The sequence below is a fragment of the Thunnus maccoyii genome, chromosome 9 (genome assembly GCF_910596095.1).
Source record: "Thunnus maccoyii chromosome 9, fThuMac1.1, whole genome shotgun sequence".
Lineage (NCBI taxonomy): Eukaryota > Metazoa > Chordata > Actinopteri > Scombriformes > Scombridae > Thunnus > Thunnus maccoyii.
In genome coordinates, this window is record NC_056541.1 from 24884423 (window position 1) to 24912267 (window position 27845).

General features: G+C 41.9%; 4 protein-coding genes across 4 annotated transcripts; 1 reads left to right on the forward strand and 3 right to left on the reverse strand.

The window, feature by feature from the left end:
* Window positions 1-20: 20 nt before the first annotated feature.
* On the reverse strand, window positions 21-4408 carry gatd3l (glutamine amidotransferase class 1 domain containing 3, like; the record flags this gene model as incomplete). Its single annotated transcript, XM_042421232.1, has 6 exons — window positions 21-260; window positions 379-544; window positions 3601-3693; window positions 3798-3929; window positions 4071-4184; window positions 4275-4408. Coding segments are annotated over 6 exons (774 nt in total), but the record flags the coding sequence as incomplete, so codon positions are not given.
* Window positions 4409-5269: 861 nt separating this feature from the next.
* On the reverse strand, window positions 5270-7964 carry tmem127 (transmembrane protein 127). Its single transcript, XM_042420610.1, has 4 exons — window positions 7861-7964; window positions 7155-7408; window positions 6893-7057; window positions 5270-6775 (listed from the first exon to the last, which is right to left on the reverse strand). Exons 2-4 carry the CDS (start codon window positions 7396-7398, stop codon window positions 6465-6467), a joined length of 720 nt encoding a protein of 239 aa, XP_042276544.1. The 5' UTR covers window positions 7399-7408; window positions 7861-7964; the 3' UTR covers window positions 5270-6464.
* Window positions 7965-8455: 491 nt separating this feature from the next.
* ciao1 (cytosolic iron-sulfur assembly component 1) lies at window positions 8456-12726 on the forward strand. Its single transcript, XM_042420609.1, has 7 exons — window positions 8456-8903; window positions 10151-10299; window positions 10387-10498; window positions 10577-10665; window positions 10753-10954; window positions 11364-11430; window positions 11805-12726. Exons 1-7 carry the CDS (start codon window positions 8765-8767, stop codon window positions 12037-12039), a joined length of 993 nt encoding a protein of 330 aa, XP_042276543.1. The 5' UTR covers window positions 8456-8764; the 3' UTR covers window positions 12040-12726.
* A 33-nt stretch (window positions 12727-12759) lies between these two features.
* On the reverse strand, window positions 12760-27107 carry snrnp200 (small nuclear ribonucleoprotein 200 (U5)). Its single transcript, XM_042420608.1, has 44 exons — window positions 26790-27107; window positions 26438-26601; window positions 25055-25226; window positions 24755-24947; window positions 24535-24590; window positions 24312-24410; window positions 24038-24190; window positions 23839-23938; window positions 23402-23538; window positions 23224-23301; window positions 22881-23054; window positions 22641-22778; window positions 22176-22331; window positions 21884-22054; window positions 21578-21771; window positions 21334-21457; window positions 21017-21166; window positions 20681-20923; window positions 20405-20593; window positions 20117-20314; window positions 19853-20005; window positions 19687-19767; window positions 19276-19359; window positions 18801-18907; window positions 18582-18700; window positions 18344-18498; window positions 18067-18256; window positions 17198-17371; window positions 16950-17110; window positions 16631-16858; window positions 16320-16511; window positions 16008-16186; window positions 15741-15892; window positions 15539-15647; window positions 15322-15430; window positions 15014-15203; window positions 14717-14881; window positions 14471-14592; window positions 14222-14365; window positions 13950-14126; window positions 13686-13846; window positions 13356-13437; window positions 13160-13252; window positions 12760-13061 (listed from the first exon to the last, which is right to left on the reverse strand). The coding sequence occupies exons 1-44, from the start codon at window positions 26832-26834 to the stop codon at window positions 12912-12914; spliced, it is 6411 nt and encodes a 2136-aa protein (XP_042276542.1). The 5' UTR covers window positions 26835-27107; the 3' UTR covers window positions 12760-12911.
* Between the last annotated feature and the right edge of the window lie 738 nt (window positions 27108-27845).

The following is a 27845-nucleotide window of genomic DNA, read 5'->3' on the forward strand; positions in this document are numbered from 1 at the left end:
CAGCACAATGACAAGCCATTTGCTATTTATCTAAAGCATTTATATTGTTTCAGGTAAGAATTCATCACATTACAGAGATGTGAGTCGCACGTCAGCACCAACTTCTTCCAGCGCCTCATCTCAGCTCACTTGGTTGACATGCGCATGACATGTTTGACCATATTTCCAATGCCATCAAAAATATAGTGATAGTGATACTCGGTCTCCCACATGAAGGAAGGGGTGCTGACCACTTTGTTCTTCTCGTCCACATAGGCTTCGTGAAAGGAAAGCGTTAAGGTCGAAGCAGGAGTTCATTCACAAGAAAAATAGCATTTGGCAAAATTAGTATAAAGCTGTTTTAACATCTGTTGTAAAAAGAGACCTTTGAAAGGATATGTATGGCTCACGCACATTGTGGCGAGCACCCATGCTCTTTACAGCCTGAACCATGTTCGTGTGAGGCCAGTTCCCCCAGCGAGTGCTTTCATCCCGTTCGTAGCCCATGGTCACCTCGATGCCCGGCAGCACGCGGCAGGCCAGCAAGGGAGCCATGCTGGCCAGTCTGAGACAGAAACACATTCAGTTGAGGTTTTTATAAAGTCAAGATTATAAGACAGGACTGATCAGGGTGTGTATGAATAATTGCTTTGTCTCTCCCAGCATGCAGCACTGGGACTCTCAGTCTAGTCATACTTGTAAAACTTCTAATGCATGCAATAGTGAACAAAAGGAGAGCATGAGGCAAGATTACAGACTGTCAGCTGATTATTATCACTATTTGCCTACAAATACATGAAGACGAACCCAAATATATGAAGTCAGTATTTGACTACTTGCTCACATCTCAAGGGGGATCTCACAAGTATTTGGCACAGTGCAGATTGAATGGATGACTATGGTAAATCAGGTAAGACAGACCTACATTGGGCCTTTTATTTGATGTTAAATAGTTGAAACAGACTGGAAACATGGGGAGAGAGAAAGAGCAACAAAGGGCCTAACTGAATCAGGGATTTGGGACACTTACACCTTCATTGTCCTTATTTGATGACCTCACCTGAGCAGGCGTCTAATCAGCCAAGGTGAAGACACCTGTGTGGATGTGCAGGGGTTTAAAAGAAACACAGGTGCTATTTTATGCTCATACATGGGATTTATTAAAGATATCAGGCACACAACAGTACAGACCAGGAACAACTAGTCTACACAAAGCACTTTATGGACAATGCAAGTGGTTGACAGCGGATGCAAATGTCTGCTGAGTTTTAAATTCAGTGTAGTCTGTGATGAGGATGTAGAGCAGTTTTAATTGGCTGCCGAAGGCACAGAAAGCACAGCTCCCCCATCTGTCAAAATAAAACGCCACTGTCACGCAGAGACACACTGATATCTGCTCGTAACAGCCTGTCAGCAAACTTGCCTCATTGTTGGCTGTTGCAAAATGAACCGAATCAAATTTGAAATTTTGCCCCTCCAACTCCAAAGTAGGCTACGTGACCACAAGTGGCTGAATTAAATTTGACAATTTGGTCATGGTCCAGGTGTTTTGAGGTAATGGTGCATCAAACTGATTTTTCTCTGTTATGTTCCTAAATCAAACAAGACTGAAGCACTGATGAAATCTGAGGAAACACATGAGGGGAGTTTGTACTGTGGAGGAGCTGCAGAGATGAAATATAGACACACTGAAGTGTGTTTGTCATCAGGGATTAAATTATTACTGTGAAAAATGTGGCCAAATAATAAATTTATAGCCTCTTCTGTTGTTTTGTGAACAGATCAGTTCAAAAGAGCAATTACAACTCTGATAGAACAATGGAGGGCAGATCAGAAAACAGTGAAGCTCCTGTCAGCAGATGAATAATAAGAACAGCAACAGTGACACTGACTCCTACACTGCAGAATAAATCCCCACTTGCACACATTTTTATGGCCTTTCTTATCACTTGTAAAAAAGTAAAAATATTCATTTGACCTTTTTGCTCAATGTATTGTAATTTTTTACTCTTTATTGGGCTTAATGCCAAAAAAAGGATGGGTCAAGATTAAAACTCAACATACCTTTTAACCCCATGTTGCCCCGGCGACAGATGCTTCGTCCTCCTCTCTCTCCTCCTCTGCCTCCAACTTCACTCTTTAAATCCTGTAATCCTGCCTCTCCTGTCGTCGCAGACCTGGCCACCAGGTGTCCCCTCACCTGATCCTGTCACCTGTCTGCACAGCTGCCTCTCCTCAGCTCATCAGTACCTCTTTGCCAAAGTAGCAGCCAGAGGATCAGTCACTTCCTGCCACATACATTTATTTGTATCATCATTTCTTCCTGTCTGCTTTAAACATGTGGATTTGTTTGCCTGGTCTGATTACCTTCATGTTGCTCACTGTAAGCTTTCCACTTGAGAGAGTAAAAACTATTCAACACATGTGCAGTGCTTACTGTGTCTGCTGTGATCAGTGGAGTGGAGACTCTCACCAGATGGAGCATCAACTTGCATGACAAAGTCACAGTCACAGTTTTTTTGTCTTCACGTCAGTTAATGGTTTTAATGCAAAGTATTTATTAAATTTGCAAATTTGCCTTTCATTGCTAATTTTTGTGAATTTTTGTGTGTTGATGACATTTTTTTATAACTTTAGTATTGTAAAATAGAAATACGAGCTAAAAGGTTACAACTGCATCTGTGTTACACAGTAGTCACAAAATGTTATTTTTGTGTAAACAAAGGCTGTTGAGATGCTTTAGGCTTTGTTCACAGGAATTTGAACACAAATATTGCTCTATCTATCCTTTTTTTCATGGAAATATGTTGTGGTAGTAAAATTTTGTTTCTAGGAAACACTGCCAGCAGGTCAAAGAATTAATGCGACTATTAGTATTGATTTATTCCAGTTAACCCAAATCTAAACACATCACGTTTCCAAGAGAGAACTGTGTAATTTGGTATCAAGTGCAACATAAATTTACTTTCCATTTGTCAACTGTAGGCTTGAAGGTATATAAACTTTACTTTTTTTAAATATTCATCTGATGTGCTGTGTACTGATTAATCAATTGGAATTGATTAATTGAAAGCGTACCATTTGAACACTTGTATCTATTTTCTTCATAAGTATCATATCACATCATCCTGTCCTGGAAACCTACAAAGAATTTCTATTTGCATTTCTATACATCAGTTTCTCTCTAGGATCTTTTTAGGAAACTATGAAACCTTTAAAATAGTGTTGCTATTATACTAAACTGCTCTAGTCAGTAGTAGGTGATTTTTTTATCCCAAACTTATATCCATGGTTACAAAAGATGTTCAGCAGTACTCAGTCAGACTTTTTCCTTTCTACAGCTGCTGCAACGTCCCAATTCCGTAACAGGGATCGTTTAAATCTCATGTGTTTACCTACACCAAAGTAATCCAATTTAAGGTAAAGTACAAAGTTGGAATCAGTGACAGTCTGCAAATTTGCCTCATGTTCATGTTCAGATTTAAATTGTGATTTTAAGCAACTGTATAGCCAAAAGAAATTAAAATGTCACACTGCTGCCCATCAATATTTGAACATATTTCAGCAGAGACATACTCATCCTTGTACTGCTAGACTGAATATTCAACAAATGATACATACCCAATAGGCTTGCGGGAACGATGGAACTCTTTAAGCACCCTTTCCACATCATTATGCAACTTGCAGTCCTTGCCATCCTTCACAAAAGAGGATCTAAAGAGTTGAAAGTGAATATTAGTGCTTTGCTGTGTTTGTTTGTATTCTATCTTAAACTACACAGTCTCTTAGTTATTGCTTCATATTTCATTCTTCCTCACAGATTCTTGGTGACGCCGTGGCCTCCAGGAAAGATGAGGGCATCAAAGCTGTTCACATCCAGCTTGGACAGGTCTTGCATTTGCATCATCCCCTGATTATGACTGAAGCGAGCCGACTCCATCATCATGTTCCTTTGCAAGGGCCAAAAATAACCATAAATGCTATCTTATGGAATTAGTCAAGTCAGATGAAAAAACATACAAGATCAAGTAATCCGCTGGACAAGTTTATATGACCCTACTCTGTCTCAAAGTGTATCCTAATGTGCCTACCGGTTCTCGCCAGAGCTAGGTTGCTTTTTCATGTGGTCCATCACATGCATCTGCTGCTGATTTGGAGCAAACATCTGGAATCGAGCGCCGTTGCGGCTCAGGTGGTACATGGTGCTGAGGACAGAGATGTGAATTACAATCTCTGCTTGCTGAAATGCGATAAACTGAAATTCCTGTCCTGAGCTCTGCAGCACTGATACTCACTATACTCCCTCATGGACATCAGTCCCATCCCACCAGCCACATCCTGAGAAAACCTGGAACACATTGTGATTCACAAATCCACACAATAATATTTTTCTACTTTTTTTTCTCTTCCCTATCTGACGCCGTATTGATTTGTTTCACTTACCAGTGCAACATTAGTATTTCCCCAGTTGCCATAGTCACCGTGGTGAACAAAGCAGGCAGGCTGACGAGAAAGAACAGCCAGTGTTTGTTTTGACAGCAGAGTCCTGGTTGCCAGCATGATTTTAGTTTCAATCTGAGTGTTTTAGAGAAGCGAGATCTGACTTAATGCAGCCGAGCCTGTGAAGACTTTTGATGGTTGTAATATTGATCTTGTGGAGACTGTCTGTATATATACCATCAGCTATGTGACGTTGCCATGTAAGCTCTACTTTCTGAGAAGAGCCATCGCTTCTTTGCCTTGACTGACCTATTCCCCTCCTAAACAACCTTCCTCCCCTTGTTTATTCATCTGATTAACTTAAGTCATTTGGCTACAGAGTCACACTTGGAGTGCAAAACGTAGTGCTTTAACCTTTGAAATATCCTGTCCCATTTAGAATTTAACTCTTGGTGTCTTGATGGAGGATTTCACAGAAATAATGGAAAAGCTCTTCAAAAATATAAAATACATCTAATGGTTGTTAATTGATGCTTTTCCCTTTTGCACAACGCTCTGCATCTGTCAGCAAGTAAGTGAGTAAGGCAGTAATGAATGTAATGCTGTTATAGATTGCAAGCCATACTGTATGCCCTTTAAAGTCTATTAGGTTGTAAGGCTCTTACTTGCTGTAATGCCATGTTGCGTCTATGTCTAGACGGAAATACCCTGGTCAGACCGAAATGTCAAAGTCAACATATTGCTGAATCAAATCTACAGCTCCTACCTATAGGCTGCATTTGGTGGAAGAAGGATGTAAAACAGGAAAGAGGCTGATGTAGATTCAGTGTCAAGTTATAGATGACAAGTGTGAGGCAAAATAGGGCATTTATTTTATTATGACCACTTTTTTTTATGTATAAACAATCAATATTTACATACTGGTGATGAAAGTATAGCGACAATTTGAGGAACAAAATGCAGAAATGGTGTGAACAGAACAACACACGACCGACTACTGAATCACCACATCAATCACAACTTTAAGCCTCAACCGTCACCTTTTGAGACGTTCCCGTGAGATTCCGCCTGAAGGTTTAAAATTTGCACACAAAAGAACTCATGCATAGAAAACACATACTGAAATTGCCACATATGGTAACCACAAAGTACAAATAAGGGTGTTTAAAAAAAAAAAAAAAAAAAAAAAAAAATCATATACAAGAACATGACTGTGAGGTTTTTGTTATTAAATGTTGCTTTGTGAAACATGGAAACTAAATGTTCCTGAATTTCTCCGTGGCTGTTAGCTCTCAACACACAACACATGCCATGACCCTTTTTTTTTTTTTTTTTTTTTTCAAAAACACCACAAAGACCTGTCTCACATTATCTGACAGTCTGTTTTTTTGTCTTGCGTTATCTCACGCACAGATGCGATCATATAAGACTAAACCAGTGACAGATGTCTACAAAGCAAAAGAAATCGAAGAGGACACAGCACAGACAACTAATTAATAAATAAATGTCCGTTTGATATAATATATAAAAGAAATGTCTAAAACAATCTTCTCAGTGTATTTCTGCATTTTTGATGTATCGGTAAAATAAAATCATTCACATGGCAAGCATATCAAAAATTAAATCAAAAATGATGCTTAACAAAGCTCCATCCACGACCAACCAAAAGCAATACATCCAATAAATGGCATTGATCAGGCTGTGGCTGTTTCATCAATTACTTGTGATCAGCCATGTTGAGCGCTCCTTACAGTTTAGTTTGCTTTACATGTAAGGACCAAATCCTAAAAGCCATTTACATGCAAATCACTAACAACGTCAGTGGTGAAAGTAAGAATCGTCTCCTAAATTTCTGCCACCACTAAAGAAAGCTCTCATGCACCCAAGCACTGTCAGTCGAGGAGTCTGCGCACTAACTGTGCACACTTGTGTTCATTATGGAGAGGATTTGCGACGATATCCTTTTGATAAAGAGTGGGTTTGCTCGTCAAGCCAATAGCCGTGCTCAGAGAGAAGCAAGTGTTAACAAGGCCAGTCTGGTGGCATTATGGCGTGTAGGCAGGCGGCGGCTGAAACTGATTGGCAATGTCATAATCAGCAGGGAAAGTTTCACTGCTGTCCTCCATCTCCGAGAGCAGCTCTAAAGCCTGCTCCTCCTCCTCGGTGGGGTAGTGGCGGAGGAGGTTGGCGGCTGTGGCGAGGATCGAGGCTCCGCCGGCGCCTGCCACCAGGTAGAAGCTGATGGCGAAAGTGACGTATATGAGAGAGCCGTGATACTTTTTGTGTTGTTGCTGTAGAGACAGGATGAGCTCCGAGGCCCAGTAGCAGAAGCCTATGACTGTGGCACACTGCAGCACTGATGAGAGATGAACAGAGAAAAAAAGTTAGTGAAACTGATCAATTTGGAACAAAAAGTGACAATTTGCTTTCCTAGAAAATGAACATAAGCTGTAGCATGACAGATTATTAATACCTGTGAGAATATGTGCAAATGCATATCTTCGTGTGATCTTCAGAGCAGGATGTTTGGGTCCAAACACATCCAAGAGGAATGCAGTCAGACTGCACAGGATGCCCAGGAAACAAAAGGCAGCGATCACCCTCAGCAACAAGATGGTCTGCGGGTTCACACAGTAATCTGAAGGGACACAGTGACAACACAAAACATTACAACTCGCTGACAGATTCATTTATGGTTCACTGCTCGTTTTTAACGGCCTGGTGTCGGCCCTCACCGTCCAGCAGCTTAGGGTCAATGTACCCCAGGACATCTGCCACCCCCAGCTCTTGTCTCGGACAGGTGCCTCCGTGAACCCGGAGCCAGGCCGGCTCCGCCAGAGCCGTGCAGAGCGCAGTGATTGACAGGGCTCCGGGCAGGGCTGACACCAGGCTCCGCTCCGGCTGCTTGGGAAGGGAGGTGCCCCCTCTCCTCCTCCGGCCTCCAGGAGCGGTCGAACCCGGTGGGGCATACATGGTCATCCAATCTCGGCTGATGAAGTGTAGCAATTAATGTCTCTTTACAGTATTAGTGACGTTAAAGAGCTCAGTCAAAACACATAAAACCAGTTAGCCTGAACAGCTAACGTCACCTAGCCGATGAACAGCTGACAGCGACCCCGGCGGTTTGTTCACAGTGCTATCTAATGTTATCAAACGACGATTAACCTTAAATCTGTCTCCTTGGTTTAAAACAGGATGAGAGTCTGACTGACGGGCAGACAGTGAACAGACGGCTTCAGGCCTGTTAGCTCTGTTGTTAGCGTTTGAAGCTAGCTCACGGCTAACGCCAAATCTCCCCGACTGTCACACACAAATAAAGTTGATATAATCAAATGAAACAAACTACCAACTATTAATTAATCTAGATGACTGCCCTGGTGGGAAATGACCACCGGTTTGGTACAGAAAAACAAAGACAAAACAAAACAAAAGGCAGCTTACGCTGGCTTCCTGTAAAATACTGACTTCCTTGTTCACAACATTCTTCTTCGTGGCTTCGATAAGCTGCAAGGAGAGTTCAGTCCTCCACCTACTGGTGACTCAGAGACACAAACTACAGCAGTAAATATGAGACATTATTACTTTTACTACATTTTTATTGTGATTATCTGATAACATTATACAGTAGCTATGTATTTTTAAAATGTTATAATTCACATAATCAAAAGTTTAAGTCAATTTATCTGTGTTATTGGGCTATATATCACACATAATCTTAACATATTTGTAGAGTCCCCGAACAGTGTAACAGTCTTCCAATTGAGATCAGATAGGCAACAGCTTTAGTGTCTTTTAAATCTCTTCTTAAAACATTCTTTTATCAGAAAGCTTTTATGAATGTTTGATAAGTTGCTGTGTTTAATTACCCTACTTTGATTATATTTTTGTTTAACTTCATTTTATTCCCCTCCTTTTTATGATCTATCTGTTCTGTTATATATATGTATATATGTATGTAATTTCACTTTTGTGGCCAAAAAAAAAAAAAAAAAAAAAAAAAAAAAAAAAAGAAAGAAAAAAAGAAAAGAAAAAAGCCCCACGATGCTTTGCGCAAAGCCGCAGATAACAAAGATGGCGGTATTTCCGTCATGGTTGCTGTGTTTGTGAACTTTTGTACTTTGTTCCTTGATGTAAACACATAATTTTCTCACATTTCTTCAGAGGTGAAGCAGATATTCAGTGTGTGAGAGCAGCGCTGCGTATTGTGGCCGGTTGTTACGGTGCGTCGCGGTGCTTGGTAACGGGTTAACTGTTAACTGTCACATAGTAACGGACAGAGGCAGACAGAGAGGACTGACTGACAGCAGCCCACAGATCGATCATTATATCATCGACCTGCTCAGATATGAAGGAAGCTCTTACTCTGGTGCAGAGACTGAACGCTCACCCGGACTCTCGCTGCTGGTTCGTTAGCTGGAGCCCGACTGGGACTCTGCTAGCGTCTTGTGGAGGAGACAAGGCCATCCGGATCTGGGGACGAGAGGGTGAGCTGCAGTTTGTGGTTTTCATTAACCGCTCTGACACAGTTATCTGGTGCTTAAAGGACGGGTTCACAGTTGTTCTGTCTGTCTTAAAACAACAGTCAGGAGCCCAAATGAACACTGGCACGTGTTTTTCTTGATGTCATCATTCCTTCTGCTCATACTGACCATCAGAACATCTCGTTATAATGCACAAGTGATGGAAAATCTAAAAATTGAGTTAAAAGTTTATCTGAAGCTAATGTGAAGCTTCAGTCATGCAAGTGAGTCAAATCAAGTAGATATCTTTCAACGTTACGGTCTTTTTAGTGGCAAAGTCCCTCTTTTTGTTACTATACTTCCACCACAGCTCAACAGGGAAACACTGTCTTAGGAAACAAAGAGACTGTATATGTGTAAAAAGACTGTAAATGTGTCAGATATTCACTCCAGCTCCAGAGCTTCAGATAAACTTTTAAAAATACATTTTTGCACAACATGACTGTGTGGACACATTGTGGATTTTGGTCCACATCACTTACATTGAAAGCACATTTGAAGGGGATCTTTTAATAGCCAGTATGAACAGGAGGAATGATTACAATGAGGAAAAGCTCTTTCAGTGTTCATATGGACACCTGACTGTTGTTTTAAGACTTTAAAATTGTTTAAGTCTAACTGCCTTATGAAGGAACTTAGAGAGGGCTGCACTTCAATATGTTATTTATGGGGATTATTATTAAAATACAACTTAGGTTTTGGATTTGTAACTTTTGTAATGTTATTTCTTTCCAGTTTCAATGATAGTTTTTATATTGGTGCAGGTAAGGGATGGGTGATTATGGATAAAAATCCTCTATCACAGTATTTGTAATTTTATATCACATCAGTGATGCATATGAGGATATAATAGTCTGATTGCCTAATTGAGAGATTTATAGATAAAATAACCAGATAGGAATTTGCAAGTCAGGTTTTGCAAATCCAGTGTTTAGATACCTGTAAAAAGGTAATTTGTTACAATGATCCAAAAATCCTGTAAATCTATGTTGATATTAAGAGATATTAAAGGGATAACTATCTCTGTGTTATCAGTGTGGCATTATGGTGGATAAAGTTATATTATCTCACAGCATATCATCATATCAATCAACTCTTAAGTGCAGGTAAATTAATAAAAGACCACCTGACTTTTATTGCTTGTGCATCCATTATTTGTGCAGCTTGGTTTTGGGAGACATCAAGAATAAAATATCTTCTTCTATTTTTAGGTGACTCTTGGATATGTAAGAGTGTGCTTGAGGATGGACACCAGCGCACAGTGAGGAAGGTGGCGTGGTCTCCCTGCGGGAATTATTTGGCCTCGGCCAGCTTTGATGCAACTACATGCATCTGGAAAAAGAAGAATGATGGTTTTGAGGTTAGATTAGATGTTTAAACTCTGCACACTTTGCTGAAAATGCTGTATCTTTTCAGATTTTAACCAGATGCTGATCTTGTCTTCTAGAGCTTGACTGTGTTGGAAGGACATGAAAACGAGGTCAAATGTGTGGCGTGGGCTCCTTCAGGGAATCTGCTGGCGACATGCAGCCGAGACAAGAGTGTCTGGGTTTGGGAAGGTTTGTATTAAACTACAGTGTGTCACCACATCAGATGCAACGGCAGGGAATGTGATTATTATTGTTTGTGTTTCACAGTGGATGAAGAGGACGATTATGAGTGTGTTACCGTGGTGAACTCTCACACACAAGATGTCAAGCACGTTGTGTGGCACCCGGCACAAGAGGTGAGTCACAGCCTGCTCTGTACACCTGACTGATTTCTCCTTTACTGCTGTATTATCTTAGACTGTGTTCACTACGTGTTTCTGCAGCTTCTGGCCTCCGCGAGTTACGACAACAACATCTGTATTTACAAGGAAGAGGATGATGACTGGGAGTGCCGCGCCACCTTGCAGGGCCACACATCCACAGTGTGGAGTTTGTCCTTCGATGGGAGCGGACAAAGACTGGCCTCCTGCAGCGACGACCGCACAGTCAAGATTTGGAAGGAGTATCCGAGTGAAAGTGGACAGGGTGAGCTGGTGTTGTGAGGTTGTAGGTAGACGACGTTAATGTTGACATAGAATTAAGAATTAAATAACGATCTAAACAATCACAAAATTTGAAATGATTTTGTCACTTAATTATTGATGAAATAATCAATTTAAAAAAAACATTTAGCAGACAGTTATCATAATTTAAGACTAGCTTGTGAGTTGATTTACAAATTAAAGCTGTTATTCTTATATTTATCGATTTATTTATATACTTTTGATGACTACAATCATTCAGTTCATTTTGTTAGTAATTAAAGTGACTAAAGTCTAAATTTAAACATTTCTGTCAAAGCACATAAAAATATGTGACAATGACTCATGTTTCATGCAACTGGTGAATTATGTCATCTCGCTCTTTTCTTTCTGCTCTGCTTTTGAAACATTAGACCTGTCTTGGAAGTGTGTCTGCACTCTGTCTGGGTATCATGGACGAACAGTGTACGATATTGCCTGGTAAGACCCGTCTCATCTCATTTTCACACAGTATATTGTAGGTATAATGAAACCTCAGTCCTGTCTGTCTTCACTCTGATTTTGAGGACATCTGTGGATCAGGCTGCTTTTTCATTAATCATACACAATGTCTAGTTATTGCAGTAGTTATTATATCTCAAACAACGCGTTCTCTATTTTCAACAAGGGGGTTAATGCTAAATCATAGGTATTAGATTTATTTTTTAATAGCAGTTTCTTTTGTACTCCTCGAGACAGATGGTTTCATCAACTTGCACTGATGTAAATTTCTCAGCTGATCCTTGCAGGTTTATATGCACCTGAATTCATCACCTTGTCAGATCAAACTAACAATTCTGTTAATCTGTGTTCAGGTGTCCGCTGACTGGCGCTCTGGCAACTGCCTGCGGTGACGATGCAGTGCGAGTGTTTAAGGAGGATGAGACGGCAGATCCAGACCAGCCGGTGTTCTCGCTGGCTGCTCAGGCGGCCAAAGCTCACAACCAGGATGTCAACTGTGTCGCCTGGAACCCAAAGGAGCCGGGAATCCTGGCTTCCTGCAGCGACAACGGAGAGATCGCCATCTGGAGGTTCCAAGAAGAAGACTGAATGTGTGGTCAACGCAACCGGTTTCTCACTGAACAAAACCGCTTTCCTTTTTGCAAATTACACTGGGAACTGTATGCTAATTAATATTTCCATTAACCATCTACAGGATTCTGCTTGTTATGGTGCCATCACGTGTTTCTAAACTGACTACTGCTTCAGCACATCTTGTTCGTCTACATTTGTCTCAATTAAGAATTTGACGTTTCATAATGTTTATATAGATAAATATTAAAAAAGATTATTAAAAACAATTGTGGCTTCTCTTTATTGCAAAAAATATTCCAGACAGCACATCGTACTAAAAACATTTAGATCAGTCCAAGAATTCGATTTCATAACAAAACAATTTGTGTCCAAAAATACATGTGGACAGTTTTCTTCAGTACTTAAAGACCCAATCTGGAATATGACTGTATCACTCCTAAACTTAATTTAGGGAGCAAAACAACCCGAAACATGTTTTATGGTTCATCAAATTTCAGTGAGACCTGAAACTGACAGAAGCTCACAAGTACAAAATTTCATATGCGATACACTCACAAACCAGATTGAGGCTTCACTGACATTTCCTGATTCCTGATGAAGAGTTCATGTATCTGAGATACATGTCTGGTTACATTAACTGGAGACAGATCCTGTACACTTTCATTCTGGACTGGTGTACATCATTCAGGTGATCTCAACTTTGGAGACAAAAAGGATTGTTTTTTTTTTTCCCCCCCACACGAGAAGCAATGATAACAACAAAGACAATGGGATGTGAATCAGGCTGAATATCTACAGTAAAAACAGACAAAAAACAAAAAAAAACACCTACTGATCCCTCTCAATATCAAACAAAATGCTGAACGTTGCAATGATCAAGTTACTGATCAGTCTGAGTCACTGTCTCCCTCGCTGTCGGCCTCCTTCACGTCCGCGCTGAACTTGTACTCCTGGTCACAACCCATGTATGCGTCGCTCATGAAGTACAGGGTGTAGTTGTGAACGCCCATCGCTGGTGCGACAAAGTCCAGCTTGACCTGCAGGGGGGAATGATTGATCAACAAAATGAGGCCTCTGTTGGTTTAAAGTGCAGTTTTTAGCCACAAAATATACACGCAGTGGGCGACTCACTGACCTTTGCTTTCTGCTGAAGAGTCAGCCTCTTGATAGAGATGAGGCTGTTAGACTTGGGGTCTCCGATCACCACCCACCAGCCCTCCTCACGTTTCTGGAACAATTATTACAAATGAGTCATCAGAATTGATTTAAAAAACAAAACAAAAAAAAAGTACAGAAATGAATATAAAAATGCAAAAATACTTGGCATTTACCTGGGGGAAGAGAGGTGCGATGACAGGCCCGGTCACCTCCTCTTCTCGCTCCAGCTGAACCTGAACCAGAACTGGACTGCCACTGTGAATAAACATGGACACAACACTAACATTAGCCTCCAACCCAAACTGTTTAAATGACTGCAGTGGTGTTCATTTACAAGTGGTAAAAACAGTAATATCCAAAGTATTTTCTGATTCCAATATATCTGATGTATTTTTTATTTTTTGTCAGGCAGCTGTCTAATGCATTTCTTCCTCTGCAATATTATTAATATTAATATATTCCTTCATTCAGTCAGTGCTGCTGACAGAAGCCATTAAACGCACCTCTTGATGTTGTCCTTTTCTGCCACTTCATATGACAGCTCGATGTTGGGATAGCGGTTACAGAAGCGAGCCACGTCGGCCATCTGAGCATCTGAGAGCTGCAGCAAAGCAGTTCTGTCTTCATCCTCCATCTCCATGATGTCAAAGATGCTCTCCACACCCTGATGAAAAGAGAAATCATTAAGACAATCAGCTTTAAGTGACGTGGCACCACAGCTTCACACAAACAGCACATTCAGCTTAATGAGGAAACACTGATGATACCTTATCTGTGCAGCGCTTGATGTGCTCTGAGGTGAAAAAGGGTAGCTGTTTGAGGTAGGAATCCTTGGACCACATTGCTTGGGTGACCATCTGTGCCAGCTCCATGGCTGCCAGTGCAGGACTCAGCCAGCCGTTACTGGACAGGACGTCGACGCAGGCCTGGATCAGACGGATCGCCTAACAAGTACAATAGAAACATGGGTTGATTATACACACCGGATACAATCCAGAAATGTCTAAAGGTCAAGTTCATTCCCCTGTCCCATCCAAACCTTGCTCAAGATCTCCTCGGTGTCCGACTGCAGCTCAGCACTCAGCTGCATCCTGGAGAGGTGAGCCTGCAGCAGCAGGTTCGTCTTCACGTGGGGATCGTTGAACTTGGGGTTGTTCAGTTTGTGGGGCACTTTCTGTGCCAGCTGAAAATCAAAAATTGGTAAAGATGTGTTAATGTCGAATTTATTCAAGAGTGTAGTGGTAAGATGGTTGATTTCTTTTTGTTTTTGTTAGCGCGGTGCGTTTACCTGTCGGAGAAGTGCATCCTCATGATGCCTGATGGGAATGTTCTTGTACTCAGCAGCATTGGAGATGATCTCGATTAACCCACGGATCTTTGTCTTGGCGTTCAGGGACATGCTGAACAACTCTGCCAAACGCAACAAGAAACCAACTCAGTTATTATATGATTTCATACTGAAGGATCTATGACAAGCACAATAATCAGCGGATGATAACTGAATTTCAGTGAGGATCGATATGTTGGCACAAACCGATGGTGGTGTAGTTGATGTAGTAGTAGGCGGCGATCATGCCCAAATTGAGTGGCGCGACATCCATCTCATCCTCTATGCTGATGCACTTGGACTGCTCCAAGTCATGTAACGTGTGTTCCACCAGCTCAGACAGATGGTCTGACAGGTGACGATGGGACATGCCTGAAGAGGTAAACACAAAAACGCAACATTTTAAGTTGTTCCTAAAATTTGGTTCAATCTGGGGTCACTCAGCAGGCAGCAACAAGTTCTTTCTTTTAGGCTTTGAAGCAGACAGAATGAGATGAGACTCACCTTGCAGGTTGTAGTAGTTGGGGTTCTGGGTCATACGGCGGTACAGGAACGTCCATGTCAGGTAGTCCACAGCGTCCTGCTTGTTCTCCACCGTCTTGGTGACAATCTCAGCATTGAAGTGGTCATGGAGACAGTGGTCCAAATGAGACTCCACTGGCAGCGGCTCATACAGGAACTTCTTGAAGAAGTCCTATCAAGAGAAGAAAAAGAAACAGCTTGACTTGGTCTTACTTTCTTTCATCACTTTTTTCTAAACTGAACAAGACAGAAAGAAAGAAAGAAGAGAGGAAGAAAGGAGGTGCTTTTACCTTTTTGGAGCCCTGACACATGATGACACAGCGTCCCTCATCATCTAACATGGGTCTGTTTGCCTTGCCCACCATCTGGAGGACATCGTATATGGGATAGTCCACATAACTGGGGAAAACAGGAGGAGAATGTCAACAACAAAATCTGTATGCAACAAAATTATTTATATTATACACCTTCTGAAACCAACGAGTATGAAACTAGTGGGAGCCTTACGCATGGATTTTGCCGTTGTAGTACTGGGTGTCCATGACGATGACAAGGTGTGCAGAGATATTGATGCCCCAGCAGAGCGACCGAGAGGACACCACCACCTGAACGGCACCTTGAAAAAGACATAAGATGCTAAAAGTAAATATTTAACCCTAGACCTATAGAGACCATCAAGCTGAAAGTGCAGAGCAGCAGTGACTCGTACCTGAGTTGAAGAGCTGCTCCACGATTTTGCGTTCAGTTGCAGACAGGCCCTCATGCAGGTAGCCCACACCGTTGGCCAGAGTCTCTTTCAGGGTTGAATCATTTATTTTATCCAAGAATGGAGCAAGGTCTTTCTCGGTGCAATGCAAGAACCTACGCGAAGACAAACATTTAGTTTTGCTCCATGGTGTCGAGGAGTAAAGGAGACATTAGCACCACGACAGTCTATTCATCATCTTACAGGCCTGATTTCTGTGTTGTGACTTACCTCTGAGGGACCACATCAGCAGCACAGAACGTAAGGATGTCGATGGCTGTGAGGCGAGTCTGTCTGCGGGATGGGACAAACACCACGGCTGGTTTGGAGGGAGAGTGCTTCATGATGGCGTGATAAACCGGCTTAGCCATGGACAGCAGGCGAGTCTGAGTGTGACTCACATTGAAGCCCTAAACAGACCAGGGAGATGTTGAGCTGACAGGATCAATGTGTGTGTGTCTGCAAGTTTGTGTCAGTGACATATTTACATTTTCGTAATAGATGAATGTTTATTTTTTGTTGACAAGCACGTGGTTTACAGACCTGGATGTGCAGCTCTAGAGGCACGGGCCTGACGTTGGGGTGGAAGTTGAATGTGGCTGTTGTGCTGCAGCCCAGCCAGTGGGCGACGTCTTTGGCGTTGGACAGAGATGAGCTGAGGGCCACGATGCGGATGGGACGCTCAATCTGAGAGGAGATGTACCTCATCCTCGAGCAGATGACCTCCAACACGGGCTAATGAAAAGAAATTAGGTACATTAACACGATGCACGCTCTACAAATGACTATCACACCTAATCTGCACGACTCGCTGAATCGCTGAAACGAAAAGCACAGCAGTGTTGCAATCTTACTCCATTTTCTCCTCCGATCAGGTGCGTCTCATCCACAACGAAAAGACTGACGTTCTGGACGTTCTTCCTCTGTTTCCAGCGACGAGACAGGATGTCCCATTTGTCGGGGGTACTGACGATAATGTCTCCTTTTCCCAGCAGCTTCAGATCTGTGCTGGTCTCTCCTGTCAGCAGCACCACCTTCTTGTTCAGGACGTCCTGGAACTTCTGGTGCCAGTCGACAAACACCTGAGAGACAACAAGAATTTATAGATGAAAAGAGCACACACACAATGCTAGTTTTGATAAACACACGTCCAGCTTACAGATGGTGTCATACCTGTTCAGCCAGTGCTTCCATGGGGGTGATGTAGACACAGCGGCCTTCTGCGTTGTGCAGCAGCATCCTCAGAATAGCAAACTCAGCACAGATGGTCTTTCCACTGCCGGTGGGAGCTCCCACAAACACATTATCATCACTGTTGTAGACTGCATTGAACACTGGAGGAACAGAAACAATGTACGTAAGTCACATAAGCCGCAATGTGAAATGGACTTATCCTTTCATGAATTAAATATATTTTGTACCTTGTGTTTGAATGGGGTTGAAGAAGGGGAACTTGTTCTGGTAGAGGACCTCAAAGGCAGAGTTCCTGAGAGCAGTGACAGGAAGTGGCTGCAGGTCCAGCAGCTCAGTGGGAGGGGGGTACTTCTCTGGAAGGATCAGGTGACGGAAGGATACCGGAAGCTGAGTCTCACAAGCTGAAAAGACACAAACAGAAAAACATAAATAAAACAAGTCACATGAAAGTTTTTCATACACAAACAGATGTGAAATTTATAGATCATGCTGAAAGGCAGAATGTGAAGGTTTTTCCTCAAAAACAACGTATGGAGTCATACAAAAATAATCCCTCTCAATCGTTAATTATGACCCACTAGAAGTGTGTGGTGGTGTGTGTATCTGCAGAGACTCTGCCCTCTGCTTTTATTTTGCTGTGTTCGGGACGTTTATGGACATCAAACTTCGGGCAGTGGGTGTGTAGCCCCCAGCCAATAACAGCGTGCGGGTTTTAAGGTCAGGACTCTACAAAAGCATAGTGACCAGGTGCCAGATCGTAAGCATGCATCCAGGAGGAAGCTACGAAAATGGTAGACACAGCGCCAATGTTCTGCTTGTTCAACAGTTGTTTGATAAATGTGCTCATGCTGTCTCCCTATGAGCAGTCATAGTCAACTCGAGTAAAGTATAACCTGAAGTCCGTTGCTTTGGACTCTGTGCTCTGCTGTCTACTCTGTGAGTGTGGAGCTCAGCCCCACCCTCATGCATATAGGCACAGACAGAGAGCAGAGGAGAGAGACGTTAAGTCTGGGAGGAAGGGTCAAATTTGAATGCTGTGTTTAAAAAACGCAACTGACAAATCCAACACATTCTGCCTTTAAGTCAAGATACTTACAGAGCCAGCGGTCTGACACCACACGGATGAAGTACTGCGGTGGCAGAGGCTCGAACACAGGGACAAAGAAAGTCACAAGGTGCTCGTCCTGGGCGTACTTGGCTTTGAGCAGGAAGTACTCATGGTGCAGGATGACCTCGCTGTCCACATCCTCAACCAGGATCCAGAAAGCCTCAGATGATCCATGGATCTGTGAAGGCAAATGAGAGTGTGTCAGGACTCTATGAAACTAAGACTTATGCTGCAGCACATCGTGGGCTGTTAACTAATTACCGACCTTGTCGTCCCACTGGAAGTCAGGAGTGATGGTGAGCTCCACTTTCAGCGTGGAGCGGGTGATGGGCTGCAGGTGGACAGCCAGGTCCAGCTTGGGGAATTGGTGGACATATTTGTGGATGGTCTTCCCCATCTTTGGCATTCGGATCAGCTCACCTGAAATATGACAAATATGACTTCTAATTTCTCTTCAGGCTGTTGAGGGAAGTTAATGAGTATGTGGGAGGAGGGAAACTCACCAATCTCATTGTGGTTGAGGTCATAGAGACGCTCAAAGGGGAAGTTTTTCTTCTCAATCTTCTTGATCACTTCCTCTGGCAGCTTCTTGAACTGCCGCAGAGGGGACATCGACTGCCACCTGTGGACAGCGAGGATACAGAGTATCAGCAGCCTGTCATGACAAACAAAACACACCATAGTCTGTTTGCAATTTGGAGAGAAAACAGTGACAGACTTACATTCTCTTGTCAATCATCTTGCAAAGATTCATGGTCTTGTCTGTGAGTTGAGCCCAGCCTCTGTTCAGGACAATCTCAAATATGGCCCGCATCAGCCTTCCAGCACTCTGAAAAATAAAAAAAGGAGTTTAGTTTACCCTTGTGACAATTTTATTTTAAGAATACTTTTATCAAAACTGTCTTGAGTTTTATTGTTTTCTTTTTTCTTTGTTTTTTCATTGCCTAAAATGGACAAAAGAGTATTTATGGACAGTTGTTTGGCATCTACATTTTCAGACTTTTGATGTTAAACATACTGTATGTGCAACAAAGTTTCTTTGCATCATATCAGACACAGGACTGTCGTAGTATTTTCCTTTATTAAAGCATAAAATTCAAGACGTTGTGCAAAAGAACTGAAAAAAACCTGCAATTCTGAGAAAAATGAATACCTAAAAGTAGACAAAAACAATGATAAAGGAGGGTTCTGCTGTACCTGTGTAACATACACCATGTCCGCCATTAGAGCAAAGCCTTCCAGTTTGAGTTGAGAGATGTATGCCTGGAGCAGCACATTGATCTGAAATGATAAGACACAAAACACAGGATGAATTTTTGATGGGATTTAATTAATGATGCTTATGAATAACACACAAATCATTTCAGGTGATATCTAATCTGTTAACCAGAAAAAACAAAAACTAAGCCATGACCATAAATTGTCAAGAAAAAATATTATAAAGCCTATATTAACTTGTCTAGAGGCTGTTGTAAAAAGACGGTTTACAGATTTAATATGAAACATCCTAGGTGTTAAAAATGCCTCTATTTGGGTTGTTAACTTATCTGTACAAATACAATATAATTTCACATTCATACACTTGTCATCACTGGTTATGACAGCTACCTTAGCGCTAGGCTCCTCAATGCTTTCCTTCACTGGAATAGGAACTCTCTCCAGCAGCTTCTGAAGCTCCAGCTTCTCCTCCTAAAAGTCAAAGCCAGTATTTAAATTTAACATGTTTGATTCAGTTTTGTTTTAGACCACAACAACTGTCTGCAGTCAACCATACCTCTCTCACTGTGATGTTCCTGAACTCCGAAGAAAGTGAAAAGACTCGAAAGAGCTCGATCTCACTGAGAGTTGGTTTCAGCAGCTGGTTGTAAGTTTGAATGGAGTCATGAGTGATGTAGAAGTGACTGGCAATGCGCCCCAAGTCTGTAACCTTAAAATAAAGAGACACAAATGTCAACCAATAAAAATGCAGAAATCCAACTCATAACTAATTTAAAGGTCATGCAATAACAGAAAACACACACTCAGCTGATAGACATACCTGGAAGGTGCCAGTCCTCTTGTCATATTTGATCAGACTGTTCTTGTCCAGGACATTGGCAGCTGTGTGCACCAGGTCCATCCTGCGTCTCTCCAGCAGGGGGTCTGAACTCCTGTCATCATGAGAGACTCCATACAGGGTGGGGTTTCGCAGCATGCGCACATACAGATAGGTGTAGCCGAGCCAGTTCACTGCATCCTGACACAAAAAAATATGAAGTTAACACAAGACAACATAAAGGATTGGAGCATTTGATCCATCTGTCATTCGGTACATGCCGTCACTTACCTTTACATTCTGCACATTGCCCAGTACTATCTCAGCGTTGAGCATGTCAGCGAGCTTGCACACCATCTGGCTCTCTATGGGCAGCTGCTGGTTGAGCAGGGACAGATAGTACTGCAGCTCTCCGTGGGATGTGATCAGGATTCCCTCTCCCTTGGTGTCATACTGAGGACGACCAGCTCGACCAAGCATCTGAAATCAGACGCAATCAATTGAGTCATTACTGTTGGTAAAAAGGTATGAAGCAGGTTTTACTGCAGCTTAGTATCGAGCACTGACCTGCAAAATGTCCAGAGCTCCGAGTTCAGTCCATCTGCCTTTCTCAGGGCTGTACACCTGGGTACCCTTGATGATGACAGTGTGTGCCGGCAGGTTGACACCCCAGGCCAGCGTAGCAGTGGACACCAGAACTTGGATGTGTCTGTCAGCAAACAGATCCTCCACCAGTGTACGGTCCACTCTGGTCATACCAGCGTGGTGGATTGCAAAGCCATAAGGCAGCAAATCCTTCAGCTCGAGGTTCTGGATAAGAAAGTTCAGGTTTTACATCTACTAGGATCATCATCATATCATATTTTGTTACAGTTTAGTTTCATGTTGGTGACGTTAGCTCACCTTGCACTGCTCTGCCTCAGTTCTCAACACCTCAGTGGAGGCTGATCCCTCTCTAAGGAAAAGGCCCAGCGTGTCCTTCTCCAAACACATGTCTCTTATGGCCCTGGCCGTCTTTCCCGTCTCTTTCCTGGAGTGAACAAATACTAGCACCTGTTGGAGACAAGGGAAAGTAATTCAGCTGTAAATTAGAATAGTGTTAGAATAGGTTCAGCTGGTAGTGTAGGGAACACACATATGCAGTGAGAGGTGTCTGAGTCATTGTGAATGAGTGTCTACTTCATAGCATGTACTGCATTTAAAAGTCAGACAAGACTCACCTGGTTCTTCCCAGCATGCTCCATGATCTTTTCATAGACAATTTCATTCATGATCTGGAAACGCTTGATGGCCTTCTTCTCTGTGATGCCAACATAAGTCTGCTCCAAGGGCACAGGTCGGAAACTACAGGTGGAAAACACATGTGGATGTTAACAAGACCCGAGTGTTCTTCTCCAAAAACAACTGAACAAAATATAATTACTTATATTTTTACCGTTTCCTCTAAACACAACCACCACATACCTGTTGTCGAAGTAGAAGAGTCCTTTGGCAGGATCAACACGCAGGCAGGTTGCCACATCCTCGTAGTTGGGCAGTGTGGCACTGAGGCCCAGCAGACGCACATCCTCCTGGGTAAGCTCTACATTGCGGATGGTCCTCGCCACCAGAGACTCCAACACGGGTCCACGGTCATCGTGCAGCAGGTGGATTTCATCCTGCACAACACATTAACTTTGTTATGCTGAGAGTTTCATGTCAAATAAACTGCACATGAAACGAAACGTCTTTTATGACAGAAGCCTTCTTCAACACATGCACGGCACTTACGATGATAATGAGGCGCACTAGCTGGGTGTAGGTACGCTCTCCGCCTTTACGCGTGATGATGTCCCATTTCTCAGGGGTGCAGACGATAATCTGAGTGGCGTTAATCTCCTCTTTGCAGAGCTGGTGGTCTCCTGTCAGCTCAGAGACTACGATGCCATAACTTGCCAAACGCTAAGAGAAGGAAGAAAGTAAAGATTAGATTTTCATTTCAAATGACATTACATTACATAATATAAATGTATACTAACAACGTTTAGTATACAAAGCTCTGGAGGACAGAGACGAGGCTCACCTTACTAAAGCTTCCCACCATCTCTTGTACTAGTGAGCGCATGGGTGCGATGTAGATGATTTTGAAGTCGTCCACGTTGATGGTTCCATCCAGGTTTATGTGCTTTCCAATTTCCCTCAGCATTGCCATCAGGGCAACGTTGGTCTTACCAGCTCCCTGCACACACAAAGGAATAATAAAATTATGGGAGAAAACATACTTTTGAGAAACTGTTTTAATGCTGATGGTTTTAAAGGATAAGTAAGATTTAGTTTCATCTAGCGGGACGAACTTAGCAGAAATGGAATATAATATTCATAAGTATGTTTTACTTAGTGTATAATTTTTCGTGAGTTTCGCGACCACCGTAGGTTCTCCTGCACACTTGGAAGGGGAGCATGAGGTGTATTCATTTGGTTGCAATCTGCAACCTCACCGCTAGATGCCACTAAATCTTACACACTGCTCCTTTAACAGTTTCCTTACCGTGGGTGCACACACAAGCAGGTTCTCATCTGTCTCCATGGTGGTCTTAAACAGCTTGCTCTGGATGCGGTTCAGGGTTTTGAATCCTTCAAATCCAGCCTGTGCATACTTGGGCAGCTTCTCAATAGCAACAAGCACCTGATGACAAAATAATATGATTCATTGAGGACACAAATACATCCATCCACTGCTGCTGCAAAGCTGGGTAATTAAAAGTTTTCAGCAATGGGACCAACAAACCTCATCATCAGCAAAGGGCTTTGGTTTGAGGGCAGGAACATGGACTTCTTCATAACCTTTGCGCTGTTTGCGAAAAGAGCCATCTGGAAGCTGGCACCGCTTGTTAGCCATGAAATGACTGCCCTGGGTGAAGGCCAGGTCTTCAAGGTCTAGCAACTGTCGAGGGGTGACTGACTGTGGGATAAAAAGGACGGATAATGTAAACAACATCAACTTTAGTGCATTTCATACCAGCGGCGGGGGCATCTATGCCACTTTATTACCACCAATGTAGCAATCTTTGGTTAGCTAATAGTGAAATACACCACAAATACAACCATCTAAATGCTGTTACATTATTTACCTCTCCGTGGTCAATGTCCATTGCTTCCATGTCGTCGACACGAGACTTCCTCACCCTCTCCCTACGCGATCGCTCCTCCTAAAAACACAAAAACCCAAGAATAACAGATGTGACGGACTAAACTAAAAGATCCTTTTATGCAAAGTACTTGTATAGTTTTATGAGCAGTAGGTCTTACCCGAATAATATCCTCCTTCTCCGTCTCTTGCAGCTGGTAAAGAATCTTTGACAGTTCCTGATCAGACTCCATCTTCCCAATGATCCGCTCCTTTTCTGCCTCACTCTGAGCGCTTGCCAGCATGGTACAATACTGAACTGTGTGTCAGAAGGTAGAAAGTGAATATCAGTTGCAAACAACACGAGATACAACAATGTGAAACTATGTCATATTACATTTTGGGTGAATGTATTTAGTATTTCAGTCAAAAAGTACAACTTGTACAATGAGTGTTTACACACAACAACTTTCTGACTTTCAGTTTTATGCAGAACTTTAATTTGCTTATGTGCTGTTTATAGTTTGTTTTGTGTTTTTGCATGTCCGTGTTTTATGTTTATGATTTGAATCTGTGTGTTTTTGTTTGTTCGTTTTCCTGGTGGAAAAGTGTGACTTACTCATGCGACGATGCTGGCGGAGGATTTTGATGAAGTCAAAGGTGTTGAAGCCGAGCAGCAACACCAGCTGGTTCTCACACTCTCTATCATCACTGGCAGTCTGTGGAATACAGAGAAACAAGCGCTCAGCTCGTCTGAAAAATACATATGCATCGGATTTCAAACAAAACATTCACAACCAACAAGGTGACAGACAGACCTTGAGGATTTCCAAGACTTCATCTGCTTTCTTTTGGGAGACGATGGCATCATCGTAGAAACGGCTGAGCTGACGCTGGAGCCAAAAGGCATCGATGTCTCGAGGATGTAAATCCTTTTTCTTCACTGTCATCACGTCGCCTGTGGCGCCAAGCTGAATAAAGAGGCATTCATTAGCTTTTTGTGAAGTGCAGTGTACAGTGAATCTATGGTGATTCAGTTAGGTTTGTTAATAAAGTGACTAAATTCAGGTCAAATAGAGATGTTGCACTTACATTGGCTGAGAGAGTGCAGCCCACATCTGCCTCCTCTCCTTCACTGTCTTCATCTGAGTGTTCGTCTCGTACCTCACCAAACTGGTCTTCATCACCCTCCTTAATAACAAGGAAAAGAAAATCAGTTAAACACCCCTTTGCCCAAAACATTTCAGTATACTTTTGTTTTAGGGCTACAAATATGGGATTACTAAAGATTTAAAATTTTTAAGGAAAAATGTACCTCTTCATCAGATTCAAATTGGACATTCACACCGTATGTTTCATCGATGTTGTCATCTGTGAAGAAAAGATGAGAGTTTGCATGAAAAACTGACTGTCAGTCACACACGAGGGCTTGGCTGAGAAATTCTGAGGGTTTCTGGGAGCAAATAAATATTTATTACTTATTCATAAACAAACTTTTGATAAGCATTGCTTCATGTTACTTCCTGTGTACTTACCCATATTCTGTAAATCTTTGTCCCCGCCATAGTCTGTGATCTTCTTGCCCAAATTGACCAACACATGGTAGCGTGTGTCATCAGCGGGTCCAAGAAGCTGCTCCACTTCACGGCGCCTTTCCTTGTCTCTCATTTTATCATTCTTCAGCACTGCTAAGACCTCATCAGCTGCTCCACACAGGATATCACGTGGCTGCAGGAAGACACAACAACCAAGTCAAATATAATTTCAGGTATTGGTTTCTGATCAAAAACACAAGCTGAGATTTTTAAAAAGAAGCTGCTATAGCATTCACTGACCTGATCTCCCAACGCAGCATGGATGAAGCTGAGCAACACTTCATAGGTCTCTCTGGTTTCTTTGGTTTTGGGCTTGTACACAATGCCCACCATCTCATCAATACCTTCTGACAAAAGGGTAAAGCCCTTCATTTTGTTGATATCATGTCTGTCCTCATCTCTTTTCCGCCTCCTATGTAGACAGAATAATGGGAAAGAAAAGGTTTAAGTTCGATGTCATCCGGTGTACTCTGGATAGACATAACTAAAAGATCATACATTCAATGTTTTAACCCATTTACTACCAGTCAATATACATGATTTGATTTCTGATGAACTTTTCCAAACTTTCAGACAGACATCGATTTGCAGAGTCTTCCAACATGCTTGTAATGGACAACGAATAATGTGTAAACCTAGTTTTTAGCCTAAGTTATGTTTTTTGTTGAGTGATAATGCAGATAAAAGTACACATTGTTCTCAAGTGTTTTCTGGATTGAAGTGATCATGTATTGGAGAGAATTTTGTGTCAGATGGCAAATGGAAAGGATTGTATTGCAAGGAGTATTCAGATCATTCATTATAGTGTAAACAAAGTTTATGTTTTCTTATTGTTTTTCCTCTTGATGTTGGATTTGATGATTCAAAAATAGTGTGTGTAACACTCAGCTCTAAAATCACAAGTGTCAAATCCTCCCAACAACCTTCAACCACTTGAACTTGAAATAAATTCAAAACAAATAATCAGCCGAATAATCACACAGAGGACTGCCAAACATCATTTCCAATAACTTGAAGTTTCTGAAAATTGATTTTGATACTTAACAGAGGTTAACTGAAACCACAATGCTGAAGTTGACTTTCGATCAAGGGTTGAGGGGAAAGTTAAGGGAAACCTAAATATTGATATTTACTGAGCGGCTGATTCTGTTTTTGCACCACTTGTGAAAAAGTGCTTGACATCGTAGCAAAAACATTCACGCTGTTAAAACATTCAAATTTGTGAAACTGAGTTTTAATGAGTCTCTGGAGTCTCCTTGTTAATCCAGTCCAGATTTGACAACTGGTTTTGATCTGGATGAGGAAAACACAGTGAAATTGCCCTTTTTTTTTATTTTCATAAACAAAATACAGGTTTCACAAATCTGAAAGTGGTTTTAAACAGCGGTGAGGCTTTTGCTATGATGTCTAACACTCTTTCACATGAGTAAGTGGTGCAAAAACGGAGAATCAGCCGCTAAATATAATTATTTGTTTCCTTCAACTTTCCTCCTTAACTTTTCCATTAACCCCGAATCGAGAAAGTACTTAAATATGTGGAAAACGCTCTGAAAAGAATACTATGTGGCAGAAAAGTCTCAACTGACTACACAATGAACAAACGTGTGTTGTGACAGCACTGACTTGTCTCGTCTCTCCTCCAGCTTCTGGGGTTTGGTCCTCTGTGCTTTGTCACCCATCTTGGTTCCCTCCAGTTTCCCAACCAGGGACAGCACCTCTCCCGTGGGCTCATCTCTCCGTGTGCGGTCGATCAGAGAGCGATCAGCTTGCAGCACCAAGTTGGAGTTCTACATTTCATAACAGACACAGGTCGAGCAGTCAGTACACCAGCTAAGCTAAATGCTAGTTAGCGGAGTGGCTAACTAGCACGGGCTAGCTTCAGTAAACTACAAACATACTGTTAGCTTGACGGTGTTAAATGGTTAAAAACTGTCTCTACGTTAGTGTCCACAGGTTTATTTACAAACATACTCACCGCTTTGTACTCATACTGCAGGCTACGAGCAGTAACATCCGCCATGGTGCGAGTTTTGTCTTTTAGCTTTTAGCTAAAGCACTTTTAAATCAGCGTGAAGCGGCCGGTTAACTGAAAACATCCACAGAGTTAACTTCACAGTGTCTTCTTCAGGAGACGCAGAGAGCGTCGGTGCAGGATTTAGATTTATATCATTGATTTGTTGTGAAAATGTTCCGAGTTTCATGCAAGAAAATGCGTTTCTCTAACGTTTCAATAGCGCCACGGACACGAGCCAGCGCACAACAAGCCGCTGCCGCTGTTTTCCGTTTCCGGTGTCAAAGGTCAGGACAGGTACAGAGAACAGCGCCCCCTAAAGGCTGTTTTTATCTCATTTTCAATCGTCTGTATTCACTTCTAACGTAACGATGTATTTACTAAGTATCAATTAATCTTGGTTTCTCAAGAACAACATAAACTCGTAAACTTTTTAAATTTAATTACCAATTACCCCACCTCTCTTTTCTCACTCACTACTGCATATCTGAACAGGCTGTATATACTGTACATAACCACTTACTATATGTAACATTTCACCTTTTTTACCATTTAATCTCAGCACTCGGTGCTCTTCATTTCTTTGCACTATTTATATCTTGTTTACATATCACTGAACGGTTTCACTTGTATATAGTCATTTCTTGTGTATATATCTGAAGATTGTTGTTGTTCTGTGTAGGTACATTGAGAGCCACTAAACCTGTCAAATTCCTTGTATGCGTAATCATACTTGGCCGATAAAGATGATTCTGATTCTCCTTTAAAAAAGTTCTTCATTCATCAAATGTTCAGTAGCATAACAACATCAACTTTTAATAATAAAGGTTCAGTATACCCATGAGTAATCACATATAACAGAAAAATAAAATAGACAAAAAAAATTTTTGAATTACATAAAGATGCTGTTTTACTGATACTGTTCATTTGTATTCACCACTTTTCTGCTAAGTGATGAGCAGATAGTCTTAATGTGAGAGTTTATATTACAAAAGACTAAAACATGTGGTTTTACATTTT